General features: G+C 49.9%; 1 protein-coding gene across 5 annotated transcripts in view; it reads right to left on the minus strand.

The window, feature by feature from the left end:
* Positions 1-24,151, minus strand: part of FAM133B (family with sequence similarity 133 member B) — a 646,308-nt gene that overhangs the window by 214,574 nt on the left and 407,583 nt on the right. For all 5 annotated transcript variants that reach the window (XM_069648451.1, XM_069648450.1, XM_069648453.1 and 2 more), the window contains one exon: positions 9,127-9,198. In XM_069648451.1, the coding sequence (XP_069504552.1) occupies positions 9,127-9,198 (72 nt within the window). The remainder of the gene's footprint in view (positions 1-9,126; positions 9,199-24,151) is intronic.

Below are 24,151 nucleotides of genomic sequence, written 5' to 3' on the forward strand. Positions count from 1 at the left end.
TCTGTGGCTCATTACTGTAAACCGGGCTTGAGATTGATTCAGAGCCCGTGGACAGTAAGGTAGCAGTGCCCTGTGTGTCAGCTGGTTGTGGTATCGCCTGCTGATGGCCAAGGAGCGGCAGGCCTGTGTCAATATGTGAACATAATCAATGCCCCCCCCGCCCTGCACCTATTGGAGTAGATGGGCCGAGGGAAAGTCGTACTCTTATCAAGTTCGGCCATTACTGCTGGTGCCATCATAGAGGTATCAGATAATGGTTTGAATGGATTCTCCGCTTCACACTTCAAAGTGCTGGACTGCAGGAATTTTTCTTGCACACTCAAGAGGCTCTGCTGAATTGACAAATCAAAATCACGTGCAACTTTTAGAGGAAAGGAGTACCCATCTTGTGGACCTTCTTGGGGGGCATGCAGCGTAAAGTCCTGAGTGTTCATTCCATGCTTACTATTCGAATTGCAACCAAAATGGAAGTCACCCATTCTTCGACTAATTGGTATTGAGTGTGGTAGAGTTGTATTAGAAATGGTTGCATCAAAAGTGGGGGCGGTTACAGAACCAATAGTTTTGTAGGGTAACATGCCCCTTTTTTCGATAGTGTTTTCCAAGTCTTGCCACTCCTTAAGGTGCCCACCATACTATGGGTTTAGCCTGTTTGGATCATCCAGAGTAGAGCACACAGTTGTCAGACAGTTTATACAGAACCACAATATCTTAACACAGACTGTTTACAGGTAGACTCAGTCAATTTGCTGCAAACACCACTGCAAATGTTAAACAACTTATTTCTACAGAGCAAAATGTTCTGATGTTACAGTGCGATTAGAAACTGCTCCCTCGGTTCTCATAGCACACCGAGCCGTCCGCATGCCTTTCAGCATTAAGCTGCGTACCAATGTAATAAAAATAGAAGGTCGATCACTTTATGTGTCTGACCGCCAGAACTGCGTAAGTGATTGTGGCGCTGCCCGTGATGGGACGCGCATGCCGCGGCGTGACGTTGCACGTCGCCGCGTGCAGTATAAATAAATGGGGCGTTCCCGGCCGCGTTAGAGTGAACGGGAAGCCCGAACTGGAAAGACGTGTGTCATGTGTGGTGTTTCCAGGTTGGAGGTTTACGGGACCGCATGGGGCAAAGGACAAACCCCCAACAGTGGCGACGAGTAATGTCGGATGCCCGGGCCCGATGGTGAAAGCATTCCGAATTTTTTTCCCTGAAACGGAACGATCGGACATTTCGTTTCACGCCGTGGCCGTGGATCACAAACGCGGCTGGTGGCCATTTTGTCGGTGAGGCAGTGGAACTTCATCAGGCTCCGGTTCGGAGGGTGAAGGTGATCCAGGTCTAATTTTTGAATATTCTGATTGCAGACAGATTAATCTGCACGCCCATGCTTGGTTTATGGATTTTACACCAGATTTGGGACTTCTACGTCGAGTGGAAGCTAGGAGAAGGGCTAATATGGCTGGGCCTGCTTAGCCCACTTCATTTTCTCAGCTTAATTTTTGGGACACCCACACCCTTGAGCCTTGCAGCAGCAAGGGGGCACGGTGCTTCTTCATCCCTTTCATCATCAGGACGCTGTGGCTTCCTCTTTGCCCCCTTCATCATCAAGGTGGACTGCTTCAGTGGAGATCTTCATGGTGGTGTTTGCTTCTGTCTTCTCTTCAATTTCTTTGGTGCTGGAGGCAGCCTCAGGTGAGCTGAGGGCAGGATACCACCACCTCTCCCCCAGGTTGGACTGGTGCTGTGCCTGGGTGGGGTGACCAATCCAGGTGGAGGTGGTGGGTGGCTGAGTTGCGGCCCTCAGGATCCAAGGTGGGGGTGCCTGTGCGCTCAAGCCCATGAGTGATGTTGAAGATTTGGACGGTGGGGCCGCGGCAGCCGCACAGCTTCACCTGGACGGTGGTCACGCGGCAGCTCATGAGCAGGCCGTTCAGCCCCCGGCGCTTCCAGTGCAACAACCAGTGGCGGCTCCGCAGCTGCCCCTTCAAGTTCAAGTAGGTGGTATAGCCCCTGGGCCTCAGGGGGCCACCGGCAGTACAGATTGCTGCTCAGCCAGGACCTTCCATCATGGCTCAGGCACGAGCCCAGGCGGCCCTGCAGCCCATCCCCTAATTTGATGCATCGGGCCCGCCATCCAGCATGGGGCCCCGGTGGAGGAGGTGGGTTGGTCGCCTCGATATGTATTTCAGGGCCACTCAGGCGATGGACGACGACAGCAGGGTGGCTACGATGTTGTACTCCGCAGGGCCCGCGGTCCAGGAAATTTTTGAGTCGCTCACTCCAGCGGATGCCACCTACGATGCGGCCAAGGCAGTACCCCAGGCCCACTCTCTACCCCTCGCCAATGTGGACTATGAAAGATTTGTGATGTTATCGGCCAAACAAAAGGAGGATGAGACACTGGACACCTTTTATGGTCGCCTGCGCTGCCTCTCCCTGGGCTGTGCGTGGGGGGACGCAGAGGACATGATGCGCACGATGCTGATTCAAGCGTGCTCCTCCGGCAAACTCAGGAGGCAGGTCCTGAGAGAGCCGGGTATTACTCTGCCCTGCATTCTGGAACTGGGCTGGTGCCATGAGATGGCGGAGGCTCGGGCAAGCAAGATGGAGGCGGGGTCCCGCTCAATAAAGTCGGAGGAGGCGTGTGCCGTGGAGGCAGAGGAGTGAGAAGGCCTGGTGGGGGACCCCACGTGACAGAGCTGGGAGAGCGGGGGAATCGTGCCAGAAGTGCGGCTATGACCTCCCCCACCCGACGGAGTGCTCGGCGGCTGGGAGAACATGTGGTAGGTGCGGCCTGCCTGACCACTTCTCGAGTGTGTGCAGGGCAGCCCTGCCCGTGATAGTGCCGAGAGGCCCGGCTCGGACTTGGACCCCACGCCAGAACCGACCGCCAAACGTGGCCCAGGTGGACCAGGGTGAAGAGGAGACCCAGGGGGACGAGGCCGAGGAAGAGAACATTTTCTTTGTTTCCATCGTCGAAGTCCTGAAGGGGAAGGGCAGGAGGCAACCGAGGTGTGTGGTGGAGGTCGACCACTCGCCAGTCCCGGTGCTGGTGGACACCGGAGCCTTGGTCAATGTGATGGCCAGGGGGCACTATGATGTCCTTGGATCGCCCCCAAAGCTGGTCACGTCGAGCGCCCGCATCTTCGCGTTTGGAGGACTCGAACCAATACCGCTGGACGGTGCCTTCGTGGCAAGTGTGGAGCATGAGGGATCGCGAATCAAAGCCCGGTTCTATGTGACCCCTGAGAGCAATAACACTCTGCTGAGCTGTGCCGCCGCCGAGGCTCTCGGAATTGTCAGCGTCGCATACTCGGTGTACCTCGAGGACATCAATGTTTTGCTCGACAAGTATGCCGCCCTCTTCAACGGCATTGGAAGGATGACCGGTGACACGGTTAGGCTACACATTGATGACTCTGTGCAGCCCATTGCATTGAAACACTGCAGGGTACCGTTTCATCTGAGGGAGCAAGTTGACAAGGAGCTCGACAACCTGGTGAGTCTGGACATTATCAAGAAGGTCGAGGGCCCGACCCCTGGGTGTCCCCAATCGTTGTGGCTAGGAAGCCCAAACAACGCGAACCTGTCCGGATCTGTGTGGACATGAGGCTGCCCAACAAGGCCATTAAGAGGGAGCGGCATCTCACCCCCACCATCGATGACATTATTGCCGAAGTGCAAGGGACTCGGTTCTTTTCCAAACTGGACCTTCGAGCAGGGTATCATCAGGTGGTCCTCCATCCTGATTCCCGGTACATAACCACATTCACTACTCACCGTGGACTATACCGGTACAAGAGTTTGAGCTTCGGGGTGTCATCGGCGGCAGAAGTCTTTCAGATCATTAGAGGCGCCCTCGCAGATCTGGAGGGCGTCCTGAACATAGGCGATGACATTTTGGTGTTCGCAAAGACTGAGATGGACCATCTAAGGAAACTCGGTAAGACCTTTGAGCGGCTACAATCTCTGGGCCTCACCCTTCATCGGGACAAATGTGAGTTTCTGCGTCCCTCCATTGAATTATTCGGGTTTGTGTTCAAGGAGGGGGAGGGGGGTCTCGCCGGATCCGAGGAAGGTCCAAGACATTAAGAAGGCGCAGCCCCCCCGAGTCGGTGTCTGATGTAAGAAGCTTCCTGGGGATGGTGACTTACTGTGGGCGCTTCATCCAAAATCTCGCCTCGAGGTCTGAACCACTCAGGGCACTGACGAAGAAGGAGTCGGCCTGGCACTGGGGCCAAATGGAGCAATCGGCTTTTGAGAACATTAAGAGCGCCCTGACAGCAGAGGACACCATGGCATTTTCCAACCCGGCGCTGGCGTTGGAGATCATTGTTGACGCCAGTCCATTTGGCCTGGGTGCTGTATTGACTCAAGTGGGCCGGGACGAGAACATCCGGCCTGTGGCTTACGCCAGCAAAGCGCTCTCGGAAACTGAGCAAAGATACTCCCAGATTGAGCGGGAGGCGCTGGCGGTCCTCTGGGGTTGCAGACATTTTCGACTCTATGTCTTGGGGCGTCCAGTGACGGTGGTGACAGACCACAAGCCCCTGCTTCCCATTCTGGCAGGGTCCTCCTCGAAGCCCCCGGCCAGAATCGAGAGGTGGATGCTTGCTCTTCTCGAGTATGGATTTACACTGGTTTATCGGCCGGGTGTCAACAATGCGGCGGACTACCTCTCCAGACACCCGGGAGTGCGTGGGGGAGCAGAGTATGACACCTGCGCGGAAGAGGCCGACGAGCACGTTCGGATGGTGGTGGAGGCGGCCACGCCGAATGCGATCCCTCTGTCAAAATTGGAGGCGGCCGCGGCCGAGGACGAGTGCTTTCAGATCCTCAAGCACTCAATGCAGCACGGCTCCTGGAAGTCCATCCTGGAAGCTCTGGCGGGACAGACTCAGGAGGCCAAGACAGCACTTGAACAACTATGGAAGGTCAAGGACGAGCTGTCGTTCTCGGCGTCGGGCCTGCTGCTCCGAGGTGACCGGATAGTGGTCCCCCAGTCCAAGGTGAAGGATGCGATTACCTTGGCCCATCACGGACATCAGGGAGCCGCCAAGACAAGGCGAGGCTGCGGCTGAAGGTATGGTTCCCGGAGCTTGAGCGGAGGGTCGATGACTTTGTGGCGGTCTGTGTATGGTGCCAGGCGGCCTCTCCTTTACAGCGAGAGCCAGCGATCGAGGTGATGCCCCAAGGCACGCGGCCTTGGGAGGTCGCCCATGCGGACTTTGGGTCCACGTCCGTAGGCACCCACTTCATTGTACTAGTCGACGAATATTCAGAATATCCGGAGGTGGAGTTTGTCGAGTCGGTGGCCTTCGAGCACGTGGTTGTGGCTGTGGAGAAGGTGTTTGCGGCCCATGGTTTCCCCCACACGCCGTTCCAGAGCAAGCGTTTCTCTGAGCTGATGGAGAGCTGCGGGGTGCGGCACAGGAAGGTATCGCCTTTGTGGCCCTGAGCAAACGGAGACGCTGAGAGACTGATGCGGACACTCAATAAGACCTTCAGGATCGCTCAGGGACAAGGGCAGTCACTCCAACGAGCCCTATACCAATTCCTGCGGGTGTACCGCTCCACCCCCCCATGGGGGTGGCTCCGGCTGAGGCTCTGTTCAAGCGATGCCCCCGGGGTCTGCTACCCGAAATCGGGGAAAAAGAACCGGGAGTGATTGATAACCAACAGGGGGAGGCAGACCGGCGGGTGAGGATTGAACAGGAGAATGTGCGATGGGGTCTCCGGCCCCAGCGGCTCGAGCCGGGGGATGAAGTCCTCATCCGCAACCGACACCCCAATGGAAAGCTCTCGCTCCCCTATGAGCCGGAGCCGTTGGACGTGGTGGCGGCTGTAAAGGGGTCCATGGTGACTGCCTCGGACGGAAGGTCTGCTGTCACCTGGAATGTCAGCTTCTTTAAGAAACTAGGTGACCCCAGGACTGAGCCACCGCTGGAGCCTGACTTGACGGAGGTGCCTGAGGACGGAGGAGCCCCATCCAGCCCACCGGAATCCCCGGTCCGAGGGATATCTGCAGAAGGACTTCCCATGCCAGAGGTAAGCGGAAGGTACCCCCAGAGGGCTGGGGGAGGGAAACCCGCTTACCTCAGCGAATATGTGCTGGGACATTTATTTGGTCAACCGGAATGAGGGGTCCGGGTGGTTGACATTAAAGGGGCTGTGGGCGTTCAGTGTTGTTGTTAATTGATGTGTGGTTTGCAGTGTATAATAAAAAGCAGTTGTGTGTCCTCGCTGAAAAAGGAGGAGTGTGGCGCTGCCCCGTGATGGGACGCGCACGCGACGGCGTGATGTTGCACGACGCCGCGTGCAGTATAAATAAACGGGGCATTCCCGGCCGCGTTAGAGCGACCGGGAAGCCCGAACTGGAAAGACGTGTGTCGTCTTTCCAGGTTGGGGGCTTACGGGACCGCATGGGGCAAAGGACAAACCCCCAACAGTGATCACATGGTTGATCCAATCAGTTCAGATTATAGGGCAGATGGTTTTAAAATTCACTAGTGAAGCAGAACAATCGTACGTGGATTTGCTCATCCACGTCTTACAAAGACGCTGTTCAATGCTGGGCAGCTCGTGGATGTGTAAAATTACACCGTCACCAGTTGGGATTACTTACTGTTTGTGTTTCTACGTAATGAGCATAAAAGGTCTAAAGAAAGCACACAGTCGCGTGCACTGCTCAGTAGGTGCCACTGCACACCCGAACAGCCAAACAGCAGTACACTTCGGGTACGCAGACACGGCACAATTGTAGGCTTGCTGGGAGAAGAGGGGGGCATGGCCAGCAAAGCAGTAGAGACACTGCAAATTCAGACAGAAAGAACTTGTTAGCAGGATGCGTAGGTATAACAAAGTCCCAGCAAAAGTGCCAGCAAAGACTCAGTCATTATCAAAGCATCAAAGTCAATAATTACTTGAAATTGGGTTGCCACAGTTTCGCCGCGTTTGATGCGGTTATGCCTTCCTCTTACGGACGGCAGTCCAGGCGAGGGATCAAGAACTCCAGGACAGGCAGCCAAACAGCAGTACACTTGCGGTACACTTCGGGTGAGTGGCACAATTGTAGGCTTGCTAGGAAAAGAGGGGCTGGGTCCAGCAAAGCAGTAGAGACGTCAGACTTTGGAGAGAGAGGATTTCAGTTGACCACCAAACTCAAGGGCAATGGCCTTTTACCTAAAAGAGGTAAAAAGGGTTCTCCAGGTTAGAGTAAAAGAATTTGTATGGAAAAATGTTCCCATTCAAGAGAATCAGTCCAAATATTCAATAGTCCAGCAAACATGCTGGGGGACTCTCAAAGTAGGAAGAATTTCATCCAAGAAGGAAACTCTACCCAACACCTATCCAAGAAAATTTTGCTTTAGCGACTTTCTTTGTTCTGTGTAATCATAAGGCAGGCCTAAAATGGGCATAAGCATATGTGGGTTCTTTGTGAGCCCATCCATGAACCCTCTGTAGTGGGTTGAACTGGTGTAAACCAGTTCCTAGCCCTGTACAGACCATATCACATCATGGGGGGGATTGTGGGTTAAGTGGCAGATTAAGGGGCCAACCAAATTGGCTGACCTCCTTGCCCTTTGTTTCTACCCCCCATTGTGATTGGTGGGCTGTGCATGTATTAATTATGGGAGACGCTGCCCCTATACAAATCTGCTGAATTTGGTTTTAATTTTTAGAAGAAAATTAGTTTATTTACCTGCTGGAGAATTTCCCTCCATTTTCCTGACATTGCTGCATTTTTAGGATCAGGTTACGCCAAGTCGCTGAACCCTGTGCCCTGGGTTGATTTCCCATTTGGATTTGAGGCTGCTGCACATCTCCCTCCTCTGTGCTCCTGCTGGCCCGACAAGTGCTGGGTCAGGCCTTCTATGCCGATATGGTCTCCAAGCCGTTTCACTGTCAGCTTCCCACTACACAATCATGGTTGTCCCAACTTGGTGTTGGTCCTAGAAGGGTGTTGAGAATCGAACGTCCTGCCTCATCTGCTCTCATGGAAAAATCCTAGGTCGCTCGACCCTATTCTTTGCCATGGGGCTGTGTACCCTTCTCCCGGCTCAGTGATGATGGAACCTGCTTTGCTTTTCCGTGTCTTGCGCGCTGCTGCTTTTGCTTCTAACTTGAGGGGCTCGCTCCAAGGAATGCAGTTTGTTCTTGTCCATCACTAGCCCGAAATTCAAGACCCTGGGCAGTAGTGTCCTGTAAACTGGATTGTAAAAGAAAGCACATTGTGTCGTTTATGTAGTGTACTCATATATAGGCACCCCAAAGAAGCCCATTAATAACCTTGTGTTTGTCACCCTCACTCACCACTTGGTGAATGGATATGCTAAAACAAAACAGAGAAAACAACCTTCCCGATCCAAACACTTCAAATGGCTACACCCTGAGTCAACTTGCAAACCTCACCAATAAAGCAAAGCAATCTGACATGTCAAACACTGAGGCCTCACATCTGGAAACAAAACACCTCCAAGGTACAAACAAATATCCCACCAATAAACACAGATGCCAGTTGAGCCTGGTTCTAAATGCACCAACAGCTAAGCACAACTCCTTGTCTTTTTGCTCTCCTCCCCACGCCAACTAACCCTACATCCCATTTTCCCTTTAAGAGCCACAAGAGTGACCGGAGACCGTGCAGATGGCAGCAGTGTGCTATAAAACAATTAAAAAAACATTTAATGTGCTCTCTTAGCAAAGGAAGCTTTGCTTTAGTGGTTACCGAAAATGTGTTACGTTTTTACTCATAATAAAAGGAAGTGTGGTTTCCGATATAAAGAAAGCAGAATCTGCTGATCGAGTATAGTATGTGTGGTGTTAGGTGTTCACAATGCAAGACACTTCTGAACTCACTGAGCAATCTTTGAAAAGATGTAATTTATGTGTACCTCAGTCATGAAAATCATATTAGCAGCATTTGGCGATGGTTGTACTATGCTTTGCACTCTTTAGTCCATATTACACAGGATAGTGTGAATAGAAAAGATCTAGAACCACTACAAATCAGTCTGCTATAGTTTGATGATAAAGTGTAACAATGATTAGAAATGTGAGAAATCTGCCATAAGTGCAATAGTATATAAATAAAAGAGATGATTTTATGATTATGTCCTTACATTGCTTTTTTGAATAGAAATACTTGATTTTTCTCTTTCCTCGCTGCTGCTTTTTTTCTTTTTCAGCTCCATCTAAAAATGTGAAAACAAGGATTAAAACACATCATCCAAGTAAAACATTATCGGTTGTTCATACACTAGTGTGATTTATTTTTTATATGGCAAGTCACAAAGATGACTGCCATCCATTAAGAGCAATATTAACACATGTATTTTTAAGTTTATAATTTCAATGAGTTGTGAGGTGTTAGGCAAGATTGTATGCAGCAACCCTGTGGGAGACTACACCAGTCTTGTCCTTTTGGTATTAGGTAACCCACCTATTGGTATAGGTCTGCACTACAAAAGTTGGTAGAGTGACTGAGCAGTCAGGCTCATCTCAAGAGGGGTACATGTGAGCTGTAGCATCAAAATCCACACATACAAGTATCCAAATATTACTTATACTCAAGGTTTTCTAGTAAAACAATTATTTATTTAACAGTCAGTTTTAAATAAGCATTCTTTAAAAAGGGCAATGTGCAACAATAAAAATACACTTCATAACACATTCACAGAATGAAGATAAGCAAGTAGATACTCGTTAGTGATGCTTCATACACACTTCCTACACCCTGAGGTGACTTCAATTACTAGGACACTATTGGCATTTATATATCACTTTTGCACTTGGTACAATTCTGAGGTTGTGGAAAGGAAAGGTTAAGGGAAGGAAAAAGGTTAACAGGTTCTCAGAGCATGTGAGCACTTTTCAATCTCCCAATTAAGTCTAGTTAAAATATGTCCCAACAATAACAGTTTCAAGCAAGTTACCACCTATGAGGGACAGTTAGAATCAAAGTCAATGCGTCAGAAGAGTCTGCAGGAGCCAGGACAGCCAAAGGCAATTTGAACAATGTCTATGGAGCTGTGGCACGTCTTAGATAGCACAAACGTCTTGCACAAACTTAGAGAGTTTGTAGGGAATCGCTGTGGGGCCACACACTGTTTTGCTTGCGAGGGTCACAGTTGGAACCAACTCTGCAAAAAGCAGCTACTGCAAGTCTCAAATGAGATAATGCAAGCTACAGACAAAAGACGTAAGTACCCCTTAGTCAGCACAGTACCTTAGGTTTGAAGACGAGTATCCAGCTGGCTTCTGTTCTGCTTGCAGGGTTGCAGATCCTGGGTTCCTGGGCCTCAGTCGTGGGGACAAGAGGGAGGACGTCCAGAGGACTCCTGCACTGCTTTTTGAAGGTCGGCGGCAGCTATGGGCTCTTTTCAGTTCAGCTGCACTTCGCAGTTTCAGCTACCGGCAAACAACACCACTGCGGATATTGGACACTTGATGGACTTTCTTTGCTCCTTGAGTCCAGCACTCTTCCTGGAGCTCTGGTCCAGCTAAGACGATGCACTCGACTATGGATTTCTCTACCCTGGCACTCAGTTCCAGCAACAGCAAAGAAGTACAGCCAGTTGGGGAAGGTCTTACAGCAAAGTTAGTCTTGTGGTTAGTTGGTCCCATCAACCCAAGGGAAGAAGTCGTCCTCTCCGGAGCTTCTCTAGTCGATTTGGAAAAGCAGTTTCAGCACTTCAGCAGAATTCACCGGGCAGTTCAACGAACCAGGAGGATGCAGCAAGCTTCTCTTCACAATTCCTTTGTCGGATGTTTCGTCCAGTGGTCGACTGTTTTCTGTTCAAGAAGCCTCGCCTTTTATGCAGGTTTCTCCCATTCATGCACAGCCTAGCTGTCACTCTCACAGCAGGGTGGCTGTCCTGCAAGGACAGCCAGCCAGCCAATCAGCACTGGGTGCATTCAGGTAACCAAGGAGACGAAGGAAAGGGAGTTTCGGGATACTCCCTCGCTTTCTGCCCTGCCAGACACACTGGGGGCCAGAGGTGGGTTTCAGTACTGAAGCCCGCCAAAGGCAAAATGAACAAAAGGGTTAAACTTGGTTTGGCGTGCAGAGTAAAACCCAAGAAAGACCACACAAACAAGAATTGGCAAAAAAAAGAAGACCAGGGTTCTTTAACCAGGCATGCCTTTTGAGTAGGGTTCCCTGAGCAAGGGTGCATCCAGCGGTTTCAGCCGAGTCCAGAGTGTTCTTCAGGATATTCTGGGTCACTTGTCTGCCTTCTGCCACGACCGCCAGCAGGTGTGATCAGCTAGGGTCTCGAACCTCCTAAAGACCATCCTGTACTAGTGCCCACTGAACATCACTAACTCGCAAGGAGCATGGTTTTGTTGGCAAACGATGTGGAGTAGGCCGCAGAGGTGGTGACCCACTTAACAAGGGCATCAAGTTTTTTGCAGTCCTTGTCCAGAGGGGATTCTGCTGAGGACAGTGGTACCCCTGCCCTTTTGTGAGTGCTCATTACAACCAAGGAGTCTGATGCAGCATGACCCCTAATGTAGAGGCGGTGAGAGGTGTTTGGGCAAAACAATTTTTCCACCCGGGGATTGACGGTCCATGTAAGAGACGGGGACAGTAAAGAAGGGACCAGGCGCCTTTTAATAGAATTTAATGAGGGGGGCGATGTGGGATGCCGACGGACATGGCCGCCTAGTCGTGTAGCTGCGCCATACATCAAAATCCTAATGATCAAATCCTGCAGAATGATTAGCATTGAAGGCACTTTGGTGCACCCAGAGCTGCTTTTTGGTCCACTACTGTGCTGAGACCTCCGAGATACAAGGGGTTGCTGGCCGACCACGAGTGATCGGTGGTGCGAACATGGGCCACGATCCCCATCCCCCACCTATTCCACTAAAGGACTCAGACGCTGCGCCAATGGTTGGTCCCCGCCTGCCTGCACATTTCGGACCGTGGAGGAGGTGCTCCGGAGTGCTGCAGCAGGGACGTGGGGTGCAGGAGACGGCTGGCGGCTGAGACCCGACACGATTCACGAGCCCCTGGGTGTACACGGGCCTCCCTCCCCGGCGCCCGCCTGTGCGCTGTGTGCGAGCGGTACTGGCGCCTGGGTCGAGGTGAGACCGCGAGTGAGGCCAACACTCCACCATTAAGGTACGTGTAGTGGGTCCCCCCTTCCGGGCTGACAGAGGAGCGGGAGGAGAACTGTGGTCCGGCAGGCCCGCTGGTAGGCAAGAAGCGAGCGGCGGCCCGAGGTAACAAGGAGGCAAGCACGTCTGATTGGGCGATGGGGGGACCCGCTGCACAGGGATCATTACCTCCGCAGCACCCCGAGCAGCACCACTCTGAAGCCAATATACTCTATAGAGTGCCGCATAGAACTTATACTCGGCAATTACCAGCGCATTAACGACGTGCCGAGGGGAGACACCTGAGACCTGCTCCCCATTACCAATTGCTTCCTAATGAGGAGGTAGCCTGCACTTTGGTCAATAGAATTTGGGGAAGGAAACAACATCCACACAATACAGCTCAGCAATATTGTCATGGCCCTGAGCGGTGATCCGGGACTCGAGCAGAAGGAGCCCGGGCGCTGCTATAACCTGGTCAAAATAGACTTGTCTACTCTTCAAACCCCGAGAGGTTAACGCTGCAGTGGTGTGTGACTAAGACATAACCCCAGAGTCGACGGGGCTGTGCATATCTATACGGTCACTGCATCAGTCCACGGATTCCGCCTGGAGCTCCCTAGATCTCCCAAAATTTGAATTCCCTGCGAAACTTTACCTAAACTGTCTCACTTGGCAGAAGAACGCTTGACAACATAATACGAAGGTACCTGCATCCAAGCCCACTACTGACAAATAAACGAGAGGAGTACGTCCAAAACACAGTCTTTTCCGCACACATACGCCCAGGGGCAATAAGAGCGGTAGAAAGGGCCCCATGGATGCTTTCACAAATTCAAAACATGCAATCACGGGTGGATGAGACACACCAACTGGCAACCGCCATTGACCAACCCTCTAATGGTAATGCCTCAGACCCCTACATGACGGCCCTGCAAGCTGGATTTGCGGTGGTAAATAGGAAACTGGATGAAATTGGCACCACCATCTCTTCAATTAAAACCGATCTGCAGCAAGTGAATACCAGGGTTTCAGAGGTGGAAACAGAATAGGGGAACTGGAAGATACCTCGGTTAAACAAGGTAAAGATATAGAAGACATCAGGAGGAATCTGAAGACGGTCCAGATGAAATGCGAGGACTGAGAATCAAGATCGCGACGAAACATCAGGGTGTTCGGGCTGGCAGAGAAACCCCTTAATGTCGCCATGGAAGTCTTTCTGGAAGAAGTGATTTGCACAGTGCTTCCAGAAGCACAATTTTCTCAGCATTTCCTAATAGAAAGAGCCCACAGGTCCCTTGCCCCCCTGTCCCCAAAACCTGGAGCCCCACCCCGAACTGTAATCGCCCACTTACTCAACTATCGGGATAGGGATTTCATCCGGAAGCTGTCTAGAGAGAAAGGAACCCTGTCCTATGACTCTGCCAGGATACATATATACCCTGATGTTTCAAGTATTGTACAACAAGCCCGCCGATCATTTGACCAGGTGAAGAGAGCGCTCAGAGCCTGTGCCATACCATGCGCCATGCTATTCCCGGCCAGACTCCGGTTACAGTACTCTGGAAAATCACTGTTTTTCGGCACACCTGAAGAGGCTATGGGCTACATTGAACGAAACATCCTGCTACCTCCAGACAAAAACGCACAATCCAGCGGCTCTAACACATGAGAAAGCATGAGAGCCCGGAAGGATACCCAAGTTACACACAGTCTTGTTTCTACAACAAAGTGGAGCGGTGGCCCCTTGGACGGTTGGTCTGTCACAAGTTGGTGACGCTCCCACAGAGCTGCCTCAGTAAGAAAGACACAAGGGATTAAACTCCTAGCATGAAATATCTGGGGTCTAGCCCACCCAATCAAAGGGAGAAAACTTGTAAGCTACGCCAACAGACACGAAATCAATATCCTGCTCCTGCAGGAGACTCACGCCATCAAGAAAATCACAGACACAGTCGCCCAAACCTGGGGGTCCCATGAAAGTAGCCACCAACTATTCGACCCAATCACTGGGCGTGCTTACAGTGATACACAAGCGTGTAAACTTCCAGCTAACCAGAACTGAAATAGATGAAGAGGGTCGCTACGTGATCATATGGGGCAAACTTTACCATGTAGAAATGATCATAATAAACACATACGGCCCCAACACTGACTCCCCGAGCATCTACTCGAAAATACTCGAACTGATATCGCTGATCGGTGGAGTCAACATAATATGGGGCGGCAACCTAAACAGGATCCTCGATCCCAACCTAGACCGCACCTCGGTTGGCAACAGAACTCCATCTAAAGCAGCAGCAACTATACTCCAAGTCATGCCCATGCTCCCCTTGACTGAGGTCTGGAGAGAATTCCGTCCACAAGAGAGGGGAATATACTTTCTACTCAAGTGTGCATGGGTCATGTTCACGCATAGACTATTGGTTTTGTTCGCCGAGTATTGTCGCAAATGTCAACGAATGCAAGATCCTCCCGCGAACAATGTCTGACCACTCCCCGGTCCTCCTCAAACTGATCCCTCACGACCTAGAGGCCAATCCCTGTATCTGGAGAATGCTACCAGCATTGCTTAGAGATGACACTGTGATAGATTAGATAGATATAGTGGACTTATTTGAACAGAATTCCGGCTCAGTCGAATCCAATGTCACAATCTGGGAAACCTTTAAAGTGTGGCTGAGGGGGATATTGATGTCACAGACACACGGGATACTTAAAGAAATAAGGCAAGAACTGGATATCACCGAACACAAGTTTAGGGAACTAGAAGCAGCCCATGCACGGAGTAATAACATCCACCTCCGGGAAATCTCGGAGCAGCTTACGAACTTCAAAACATTGGCCGAACGTGAACTCTTTTACATGACTCAGCCGGTGAGGGCTAGGAAATACGGCAAAGTAAACAAGGCTAGGAGGACCACGGCCAATCTCATAAAAGCAGAACAAGGGATGAGACACATGACCAGTATAATTGACACCAATGGGACTGTACTGACCAAACCAGAAGAAATTAACAACATATTCCGAGACTTCTACAAGAAACCCTATGCCAACGCAGATACTGTGACCCCAGAGGAACTACGGGAATACATTAACTCATTCCCTTTGCCAGCCTAGATGAAACGGATAAAACCGCCCTCGATCTTCCCCTAACCACCGAGGAGATAGAGCAGGCCATTATGGACCTGCAAGCGGGCAAAACCCCAGGCTCTGATGGGATCCCAATAGATCTGTACAAAACATTCAAGGCGGAGCTCATCCCGAAGTTACTGGTGGTATGGGACGAGGCACTGACAAAAGGGTCAATGCCAACCACCATGAGAGAAGCAATCATTACGGTGCTCCTTAATTCACAAAAGCCACCTCACGATCCTGTGTCCTATCGACCCCTATCACTAATTAATTCAGACGCAAAGGTATATGCTAAAGCAGTTGCTAACCTCATAGTGAAATATATGAAGTAGTTAGTCCACCCCGACCAATCAGGATTCGTTCCTACCCGATCCACCACACTAAACCTTAAGAGGTTCTTCTTTATTGCCTCACAAATGGACTCGAAAGCCCAGACCATAGTGGTTACACTAGATGCTAAAAAAGCATTTGACTCGGTGTCCTGGAGGTACACGTATGCAGTCCTTAGCAAAATGGGATTTGTCCCAGTATTCACCAGGTACAGTCAAGTCCTATATAATGACCCAAGGGCAACCGTTGGGACCAACAACTCCTTATCAGCAAGCTTCACGCTTGGAAGATGGACCAGACAGGGGTGCCCGCTATCCCCCCTCATTTTTGCACTTACAATAGAGGGCATGGCAGCAAAATTGAGATATGAACATGCCTGGAGGGGAATTTGTATAAGGGGACCCCGCCCAATTTGTTTCGCTGTATGCAGAGGATACTATGTTTTACCTTAGAAACCCCGAAATTCACCTACCACCAGTGATGCGGGAAACCCAGACTTTCACCAAGCACTCTGGGTACCGCATTAACCGAGCAAAATCTGAAATAATCCCTCCCACAACCTCCACGAAGCAATCCCCGGCCACCACACAATTCAAATGGTCACCCACCGCTGCCCGATACTTAGGAATCATTCTATCCACAGCTGGGGAATGGCGCAAATCCAATAGCCCAATATGTGAGAAAGGTATGAAACGGGCGGTATATCGGCTCCAGTCTTTCTGCTGTACTTTCAGGCAGCCCAAGCACACTTTTTAAAGTATTGGGCGGCAACCGCGGAAACACATGCACACATACAAGCTGAAAAGTTCTCGACTGCCCCATTGAATCTAAGGGCTATGCGCACGAGATAAAGATAAACTCAGCCAGTAGGCTCTACTGCGCGAGCCTTGTCCCGATTATTTGACAGGGTTGGTTGCCAGAATCCATTCTGGTCCCATACCCCCTTGTGGCACTTCCCAGACCTTGAGCCTACCTTAGACACTGCCCTACAAAGGAAATGGGGCCCAGGGAAAGAAATGTGGGTGGGGGAATCTATATCCGGAAGAGGAGAGGTTTGCGACCCTGGAAATTGTCCAGGCCAAAGTGGGAACCGGATTAACGACATCACTACAATAATCACAGAATGAAGGCAGCATGCACAAAGAAGTGGTCTTCCTTCCCGGAAATCCCCCAACGGTGAATGACATCATTGGCCTCCAGATCCCAGCCACCCCTCTGAAGTACTTGTTGGGAGAAATAGGAAAGGTCCCAATCAAGATACGACGCCTTTTTGCGGTGGCGGGAATGGTCGCCAAGAAGAATATCCTTAGAGCCTGGAAATCTAAAAAAAAAAAACTACTCGGCAGGCTTGGTTGAACGATCTCGTATATGTACAGGAAAGGCAGGAGACATATGTCAGAAACAAAGGCCGCCTGCCGACCAAAGGACATATGGGCCCCTTTACGGAACTATTATGTCCTACCCCAGACTGTTCTGATAATGAATCACTAGACTCTAAATCCGACTCAGTTGGTACGTCCATGTGAAAGAAGGTACTACCTATTACAGGAACGAAAAAATCATCCATCTATTCTGAATAACCCAGAAAGATATGCACCTGAAGAATAGGTTTCCCCTCAGAACTCACAAACAACGTGTATTCTGTAATATGTGTAATGTGCCTGTTAACTGTATGCCAGTATTAAATAAAGATGTTTAAAAAAAAAAACAATTTAATGATGGCTTGGCTGACCAGTGTCTTTTCCTTGAGGATTTCCTCCACAATGTCCGAGGGAGTGGCTTTGTGCGTAGCAATTTTGAAAATGTTGGCTGCTCGCTTTAAGAGGGAGTTGAACAGCATTTGGTCATCAACTGGCGACAAATCCCTCTGCGCAGGAGTAGTGGGGGGATTGCAGACAGATGACGTCTGGGTCAGTGCTATGTGGCAGTGTTTGCCACAAGCCCTGGTACTCCGCCTGATCCCAGTCTGGATCTTGATAGACTGGGCTTTGATCGTGAAGATGAAACCCTTCATAAGAAAAATCCTGCCTCGGGTCATCAGGGTCGTCCCCAAAGATAGCATCATGGTGTCCCTGTGGTTCTGCCAAAGAGGAAAACTAGGCACCAGGGGAAGGAAGGTTCTGAAAATTGGAGGGGACGGGGCAAGATTCCACCTTCCTAGGTCTCTTCAAGGCTCTGTCATACTCGTCTGAAAAGTCAATGAACTCAGCCATCTTATCCATACACTGTTCAAACCTCTCCCTAGAAAATTCTGAGGAAGCTGAAGGGTCAAGGATGTGGGAAGGGTTGCCTAGAAGGGGATGAAACCTTATGTAAGGCTTTATAAAGAGGCTGGGGGGCCTCAGAACAGTCATCTTGGGGAGAGGGGATGCCTTTGTAGTCCCTAGCCACCGAAGGGGGTCAGAAAGAGCAGTGATACCAGCAGCACCTGTCAGGACCGCAAAAGCACCGGTGAAGCCTTCGAGCTTTCACATCGACAGGTAAGATCTGCCAAGGACAACTTCCTCCCTTAGGCTGATGGGACCAACTAGCCTCGAGACCCGGTTCATTGAGACTCAAACCCCAACTTGCTGCGACCTTCCTGGGCTGCAATATCCCCAATACTCGGGGTACCGGTACCATCCTTGAGTGCATCGTCTTCTGAAAAACAAATCTGGATGAAACTTTACAGGCATCGGTGGGGTCCTAAAGAAGCAAGAATTCTTCATCAAAAGTCCCCTCACCAGAGTTCAGGACCGAGTGAGCAAGGAAAATCCAACCAAGGATATTCTCCTTGGTGCTGAGAAAAAGGTGCCAAAACCACAGAGAGTCACTGAAGTGAGTGGAATCCATTGCTGCCGAGTCCCTCTCCAGAGTGCGGCCACAGAAGCTCGCTAAAGGTCTCCCCCTTTCGGCACCACAACCAAGGAGCAGGAATCGGGGTCTGCATCATTGCATCAGGAAGGAAGTCAGCTGGAAAATCTTCTTAATCTTTAAGGTACTGTGGGGCTTTGGGTGTAACTGCCTTGTGCCATTTACAGTGCTTCCTGGGTTGGGAAGTGCTGTTTACGCCCATCTAGAGTTGACCACAACTCACTTGTGCAGGACTTGCAGTTTGTGCACCATCAGGTAGGCTCCTCTTGAGCTCCTGGAATTCTTCAAGAACTACCCACTGTGTGATTAACTTTTTCTCTGATGAACTGCATGAGAACTAGAACTATCCACTTGCCTTTAGTTATCCTGGTTCCCTAAAGGCTTCTCTTCTCAACCCTATTGGCTTTGGCAGTGCTGGTTCCTCCATGGGTTTTAAATTGTGTAACACTTTTTTTCTGCTAGGAAACAGACAAACTACAACCTTCTAGGAGAAAAGACTATTACTGAACTTTATTGATGTCACTTGTGTGCTGGAACTGTGCAGCATAGAAAGAAATGATTCACCTGCATTATTGATTGGTATATTAATTTAAATTGATCTTACATTGAATGTTACTGCTAGTTGCTGCCTTTTTAGTTTGATTTTCCTTGTGTTTAAATAAACACATATTTTAATATAACTCTTAAGTGTGTAAGTGTTTACTGATTTCAGTGTAATGCTCTACAGCTCACATTACCCCTCCTAAAATAAGTCTGGCTTCTCAGCAACTCTACCGACTTGTGTAGTACAGGCCTATATTAACAGTTGGGTTCCTAATACTAAGAGACGTCTTGTGAAGTCCCACACCAGTTGTACGTTAGAAAAACGTACCCAACAATGCTGGTCGTTTGTTTTCAGCCTCCAGTGTTGCCATTAAAGATTTATCAAAAGTAACCTCACCCAAGATTCAACTTCACACTTTGATTTCTTCTACACTGGGCAGGAGAATCTGACAGCTGCTCTCATTGAGAGTCAGAGGGGTGCACAGACAGATGCTCAAGGATAATTTATTTATTCTTTGCCCTACACAATTCCTTAACTGTGAACTGGGACAGAGTCCTTTCTGAAAGTTTCCATGCTTAAGGGAATACCTACAGTAGAAGAACAAGTTACTTTCTTACCTGGTAACGTTCTTTCGACGGGATGTTCCTCCCACGTATTCCTTATCTTTGATATACGTTTCCAGCTTGCTGGCCACAGAAATTTTTTCTGTAGAGGGTGCTGCGCGTCGACGTCCGCCGAGTCGATGTCCCTCGACGGCCACTGTATCGGCGCCGACATCACCATGCCCATAAATAGACACGCGCTGTGTCCGTTGCTCAGTTCCGTTTTGTAGTATAAGAAAGACATGCCTGAATTGGTTAGTAACCTTGAAGGAGCGAAAGCTGCAACCACAAGGGAAGTTATCACTGCGGGGATGGATGGGAGGGGCGATAAGGAATACATCGGAGGAACATCCCGCCGAAAGAACGTTACAAGGTAAGAAAGTAACTTGTTCTTCGAAGGGATTGTGTCCTCCGACGTATTCCTTATCTTTGATAGACTACCATAGCAGTGGTATGTAATTGGAGGAGGGAGTAATAGTGTTATGTATCCCTTTAGGGATGGACCGAGTGTAATACGGCTTTGCCAAATCTGGCCTCTTGAGCAGTGGAGGAATCCAGATTGTAAAATGTTGTGAATGTATGAGCGGACAACCATGTGGCAGCCGCACATATGTCCCGGACCGGTACCCCTCTCTGGAGAGCCGAAGAAGCTGCGATACCCCTGAGGTTTTGTGGTGGCTCTTTCCCTGCTAGTCTATAATATTCCAGGATGGCCAAGATAATCCACCTGGAGATGATTTGTTTTGTTATGGGTAGTCCCAACTTATGACCTGAGTATCCTACAAACAGCTGGTCTGCTTGCCTGATTCTAGCCATTCTGCTGATGTAAAAGCTGAGAGCTCGCTAGGGTCCAGCCTGTGTAGCCTTTCCTCCTCTTTCCCCGGATGGGGAGGAGGGTAGAATGAAGGCAAGGTCATTTTCTGAGTAATATGGAATTCAGAAACCACCTTTGGGAGAAAATTAGGCTTCACCTGGAGGACAACCAGGAGAGAGCTTGAAGCTCACTCACCCTCGTAGCCGATGTTAGTGCTACAAGTAGGACAGTTTTAAGTGTCAGAAATCTTAATGCGCAAGAGTGAAGTGGCTCGAATGGAGTGCCCATTAAGAAGTTTAAGACTAAATTTAAGTCCCATAATGGAACCTGGAATGGTTTTGGAGGGTAAACATTAGTCAGACCCTTGAGAAATTGTACCACTAGATGACTTTTGAAATACGATGGTTCCTCCGCAGTGCGCTTGAAGATAGAAAGTGCTGCGAGATAGCCTTTTACTGTGCCAACTTGAAGGCTTGAGTTTGCCAAGTAGAGTAGAAACGATAGCACCGTTGGTGTACCGCATGAAAAAGGGTCGATATTCTCTTCCCTACACCAGCTGCAAAACTTGTTCCAATGGCAGCGGTATAAAGACTTTGTTGCCGGTCTTCTGGCCGAAAGCAACACCTCCATGACGTCATCAGGGAGATCCCAATCCTTGTACCTCAACCTTTCAGAAGCCAAGCGTGAAGGTTGAGGGTTCTGATGTCTGGATGGAGAACCTGACCTCCCTTCTGCGAGAGAAGATTCTCTTTGGGTGGAAGACGGATTGGAGGACAGATGGACATATCTATAAGGTCCGGGTACCACATTCTCCTGGCCAAGTCCGGGGCAATTAGGATCATGGTTTTCCGGAATCTTCTCAACCTCCTGATCATTTGAGGAATAACAGGGACTGGTGGAAATGCGTAGAGGAGTGGAAACTCCTAGTCCACTACGAACGCGTCTCCCAGAGCTAATCTCGGGGGAAATTCCCTTGAACAGAACAGATCGCACTTCCTGTTGGTGCTTGTGGCGAACAGATCCACCTGAGGGGTTCCCCAAAGGGCAAAGATCTCTTGAAGGACTTCCTGAGCTAGCTCCCATTCGTGGGAGACTGTGCTCTGCCTGCTCAGAGCATCCGCTGTCAAATTCTTCTCTCCGGCTAGATGGAATGCCGATAGAGAGATTCCTTCCCGAATTGCCCAAAACCAGAGCTGCATTGCCTCTCTGCACAGTGGTAGTGAACCTACGCCTCCTCTTTTGTTGAGGTAGTGCATGGCCACCGTGTTGTCTGTCATTATCAGGACATTTCTCCCCTGTACTGATGGCAGGAAAGCTTTCAGCGCTAGTGTGATCGCTCTCAGCTCTAATAGGTTGATATGTAGTCTGGACTCCGATGGAGACCAACGACCGCTGATGGTCAAGTCGTTGGCATGGGCTCCCCACCCTGTGAGCGAGGCATCTGCGACTACTGTTATCTCCGGCCATGGTTGCCAAAACAGTTCTCCTTTCAAGATGTTCTCCGAATAGGTCCACCACTGAAGGTCGTGGGCTACCTTGTCCGGAATCCGGAGGAGGTCTGACATTCTCCCTGAGAATTGTGACCACTGACTTCTCAGTGCCCACTGAAGAGATCTCATTCTCAGGCGAGCCTCTGGCACAAGGAAGATGCAGGATGCCATGAGGCCTAGCAACCTCAAAAAGTCGAAGGCTGGGAGACGTTGGGCATTTTGAAACTTGGTGAACATCTGTAGAATATCTTGAGCCCTCACCTCTGGTGGCGAGGCTTTTCCCAGGGAAGTGTCCAGGACCGCTCCAATGAACTGGAGTCACTGAGATGGTAGAACTTGTAGGGCTTATTTGCAAAGTTGCTCACGCAGGCGACTCCTTACAATCCCTGTTTACTACGTGTTGAAAAAAGTAGGTTCACTGATTCGTGTTTGTTTGTCGCTGGTCACTGGATTAGGATGGATATTAAGCCCATACCGTCCAAAAAAAACAGAAAAACCACAAAAGACTCCAGGACACAGCGCCAATGGTAAAGGTTGTTTAATAGCATGAACTGTATCAGTCGTAGCTATATATAAAGAAAGAAGCCCTCTACTTGATAACGTGTTTCGGCTCCCACGAGCCTTTGTCAAATCAGGGCTATGTTTCGCAATTGCATTGGGTAAGCAGATTCTCAAATGTGTTTTTTAGTTTTTTTAAATCAGGAATCTCCTTAATTTTATAACTGAACTAATGGGTACTTTTCTATTTTCTTTCTCCATACATGTTTGTTTTTCATTTTTGTGATTTTTGTGATGTTTTCTGAACCCACTCAATCCTCCCCTTCACCAACCCTTGTTTCTCTGTCTAAACCAATGGTATACATTTTTGCAAACTACTAACTTAACATGCTATATGTAACTTTGAATTGTGGTATGAATGATAATACTTCAATACAATAATGTTTGTTTGAACCGACATTTCGTGGTTTTTCTGGTCTCTGAGATGGTATCATCTGTGACTTCTTTAAATTGAGGGAGAAGCCCAGTCTGTGAAGGAAGAGGCAGACATAATCTAGCTGGGTCCGGGCCTGTTCCGAAGATACGGCCCTGATCAGCCAATCGTCCAGGTAGGGATAGACGTGGATCCCTTCCCTCCTTAGACTCGCCGCCACTACCGACATCAGCTTGGTGAAGACCCTCGGGGCGGAGGTCAGCCCAAATGGCAGAACTCGAAATTCATAATGAGAGTTGCCAATTGCGAACCTCAGGTATTTCCTGTGCTTGAGATGGATTGGCACATGGAAATAAGCATCCTGAAGGTCCAGAGATACCAGCCAGTCCTGGAGCTGGAGGGCCTGAAGGATCTGAGAGAGAGTTACCATCTTGAACTTGTCCTCCCTGAGGAACTTGTTCAATTCTCTTAAGTCCAGGATGGGTCTCAGTCCTCCGTCCTTCTTTGGTATGAGAAAGTAGGGGGGAGTACCAGCCCTTGTTCCTGTCCGCTACAGGTACCGGTTCTATGGCACCTTTCTCTAGCAGGTCCATCATTTCCTGCAAGAGGAGCGGATCTGGAACTTTTCGGGAGCTGTTCCCCCGGTGGATGACTCTGAGTGATGTGTAGAAAAGGTAGGCAGTAAACTTGGGCAACTGTCTCCAACGCCCAAGCATCTGACGTTATAGCCTGCCATTCCGTCAGAGGTTGAGTTAACCTGCCCCCACAGGTGTCTTGTGTGCGAAGGCCTCAGAGTGGTTTGGGGGCGGCTGATGCAGATGCCGAGGGTAAAGAGGCACCTGCTGCGGTCTTAGTACCTTTGACCCGTCCACCTCGGGTGGATCTCCTTTGGCCTCTTTGAGCCAGCTGTCCTCTGCCTTTTCCGAATGCGGAATAATGGCGAAAGGACTTTCCTCTGCCAGAGGTTCCTTAGGGGCGAAAAGGAGTCTGGCGGATAGCAGCTCCTAAAGATTTTGCTGCTGCCTTGGAAGTCTGTAACTTTTCCAGACTGTCATCAGCCTTTTTTCCGAATAACGAAGAGCTGTCAAAGGGCATATTCAAATGTCTGGCCTGTACATCTGGAGCAAAGCTAGCCTTTCGCAACCACGCATGCCTGCGGATTGTTGTACTAGCCGCCATGGCCCTGCTGATACTGTCAGCGGAATCGATGCCAGTTTGAAGAGACTCACACATGGCATCCTTGCCATCTTGAATGATGTTAAGGAAGGCTTCCTTCTCCTCTCCATCGGTTATGCAGTCAGCCGCTGATGAAGCACACTCCCATAATGTGTGACTGAACCTGGCGA

The sequence above is a fragment of the Ambystoma mexicanum genome, chromosome 2q (assembly GCF_040938575.1).
Source record: "Ambystoma mexicanum isolate Mex_15411 chromosome 2q, UKY_AmexF1_1, whole genome shotgun sequence".
Classification (NCBI taxonomy): Eukaryota; Metazoa; Chordata; class Amphibia; order Caudata; family Ambystomatidae; genus Ambystoma; species Ambystoma mexicanum.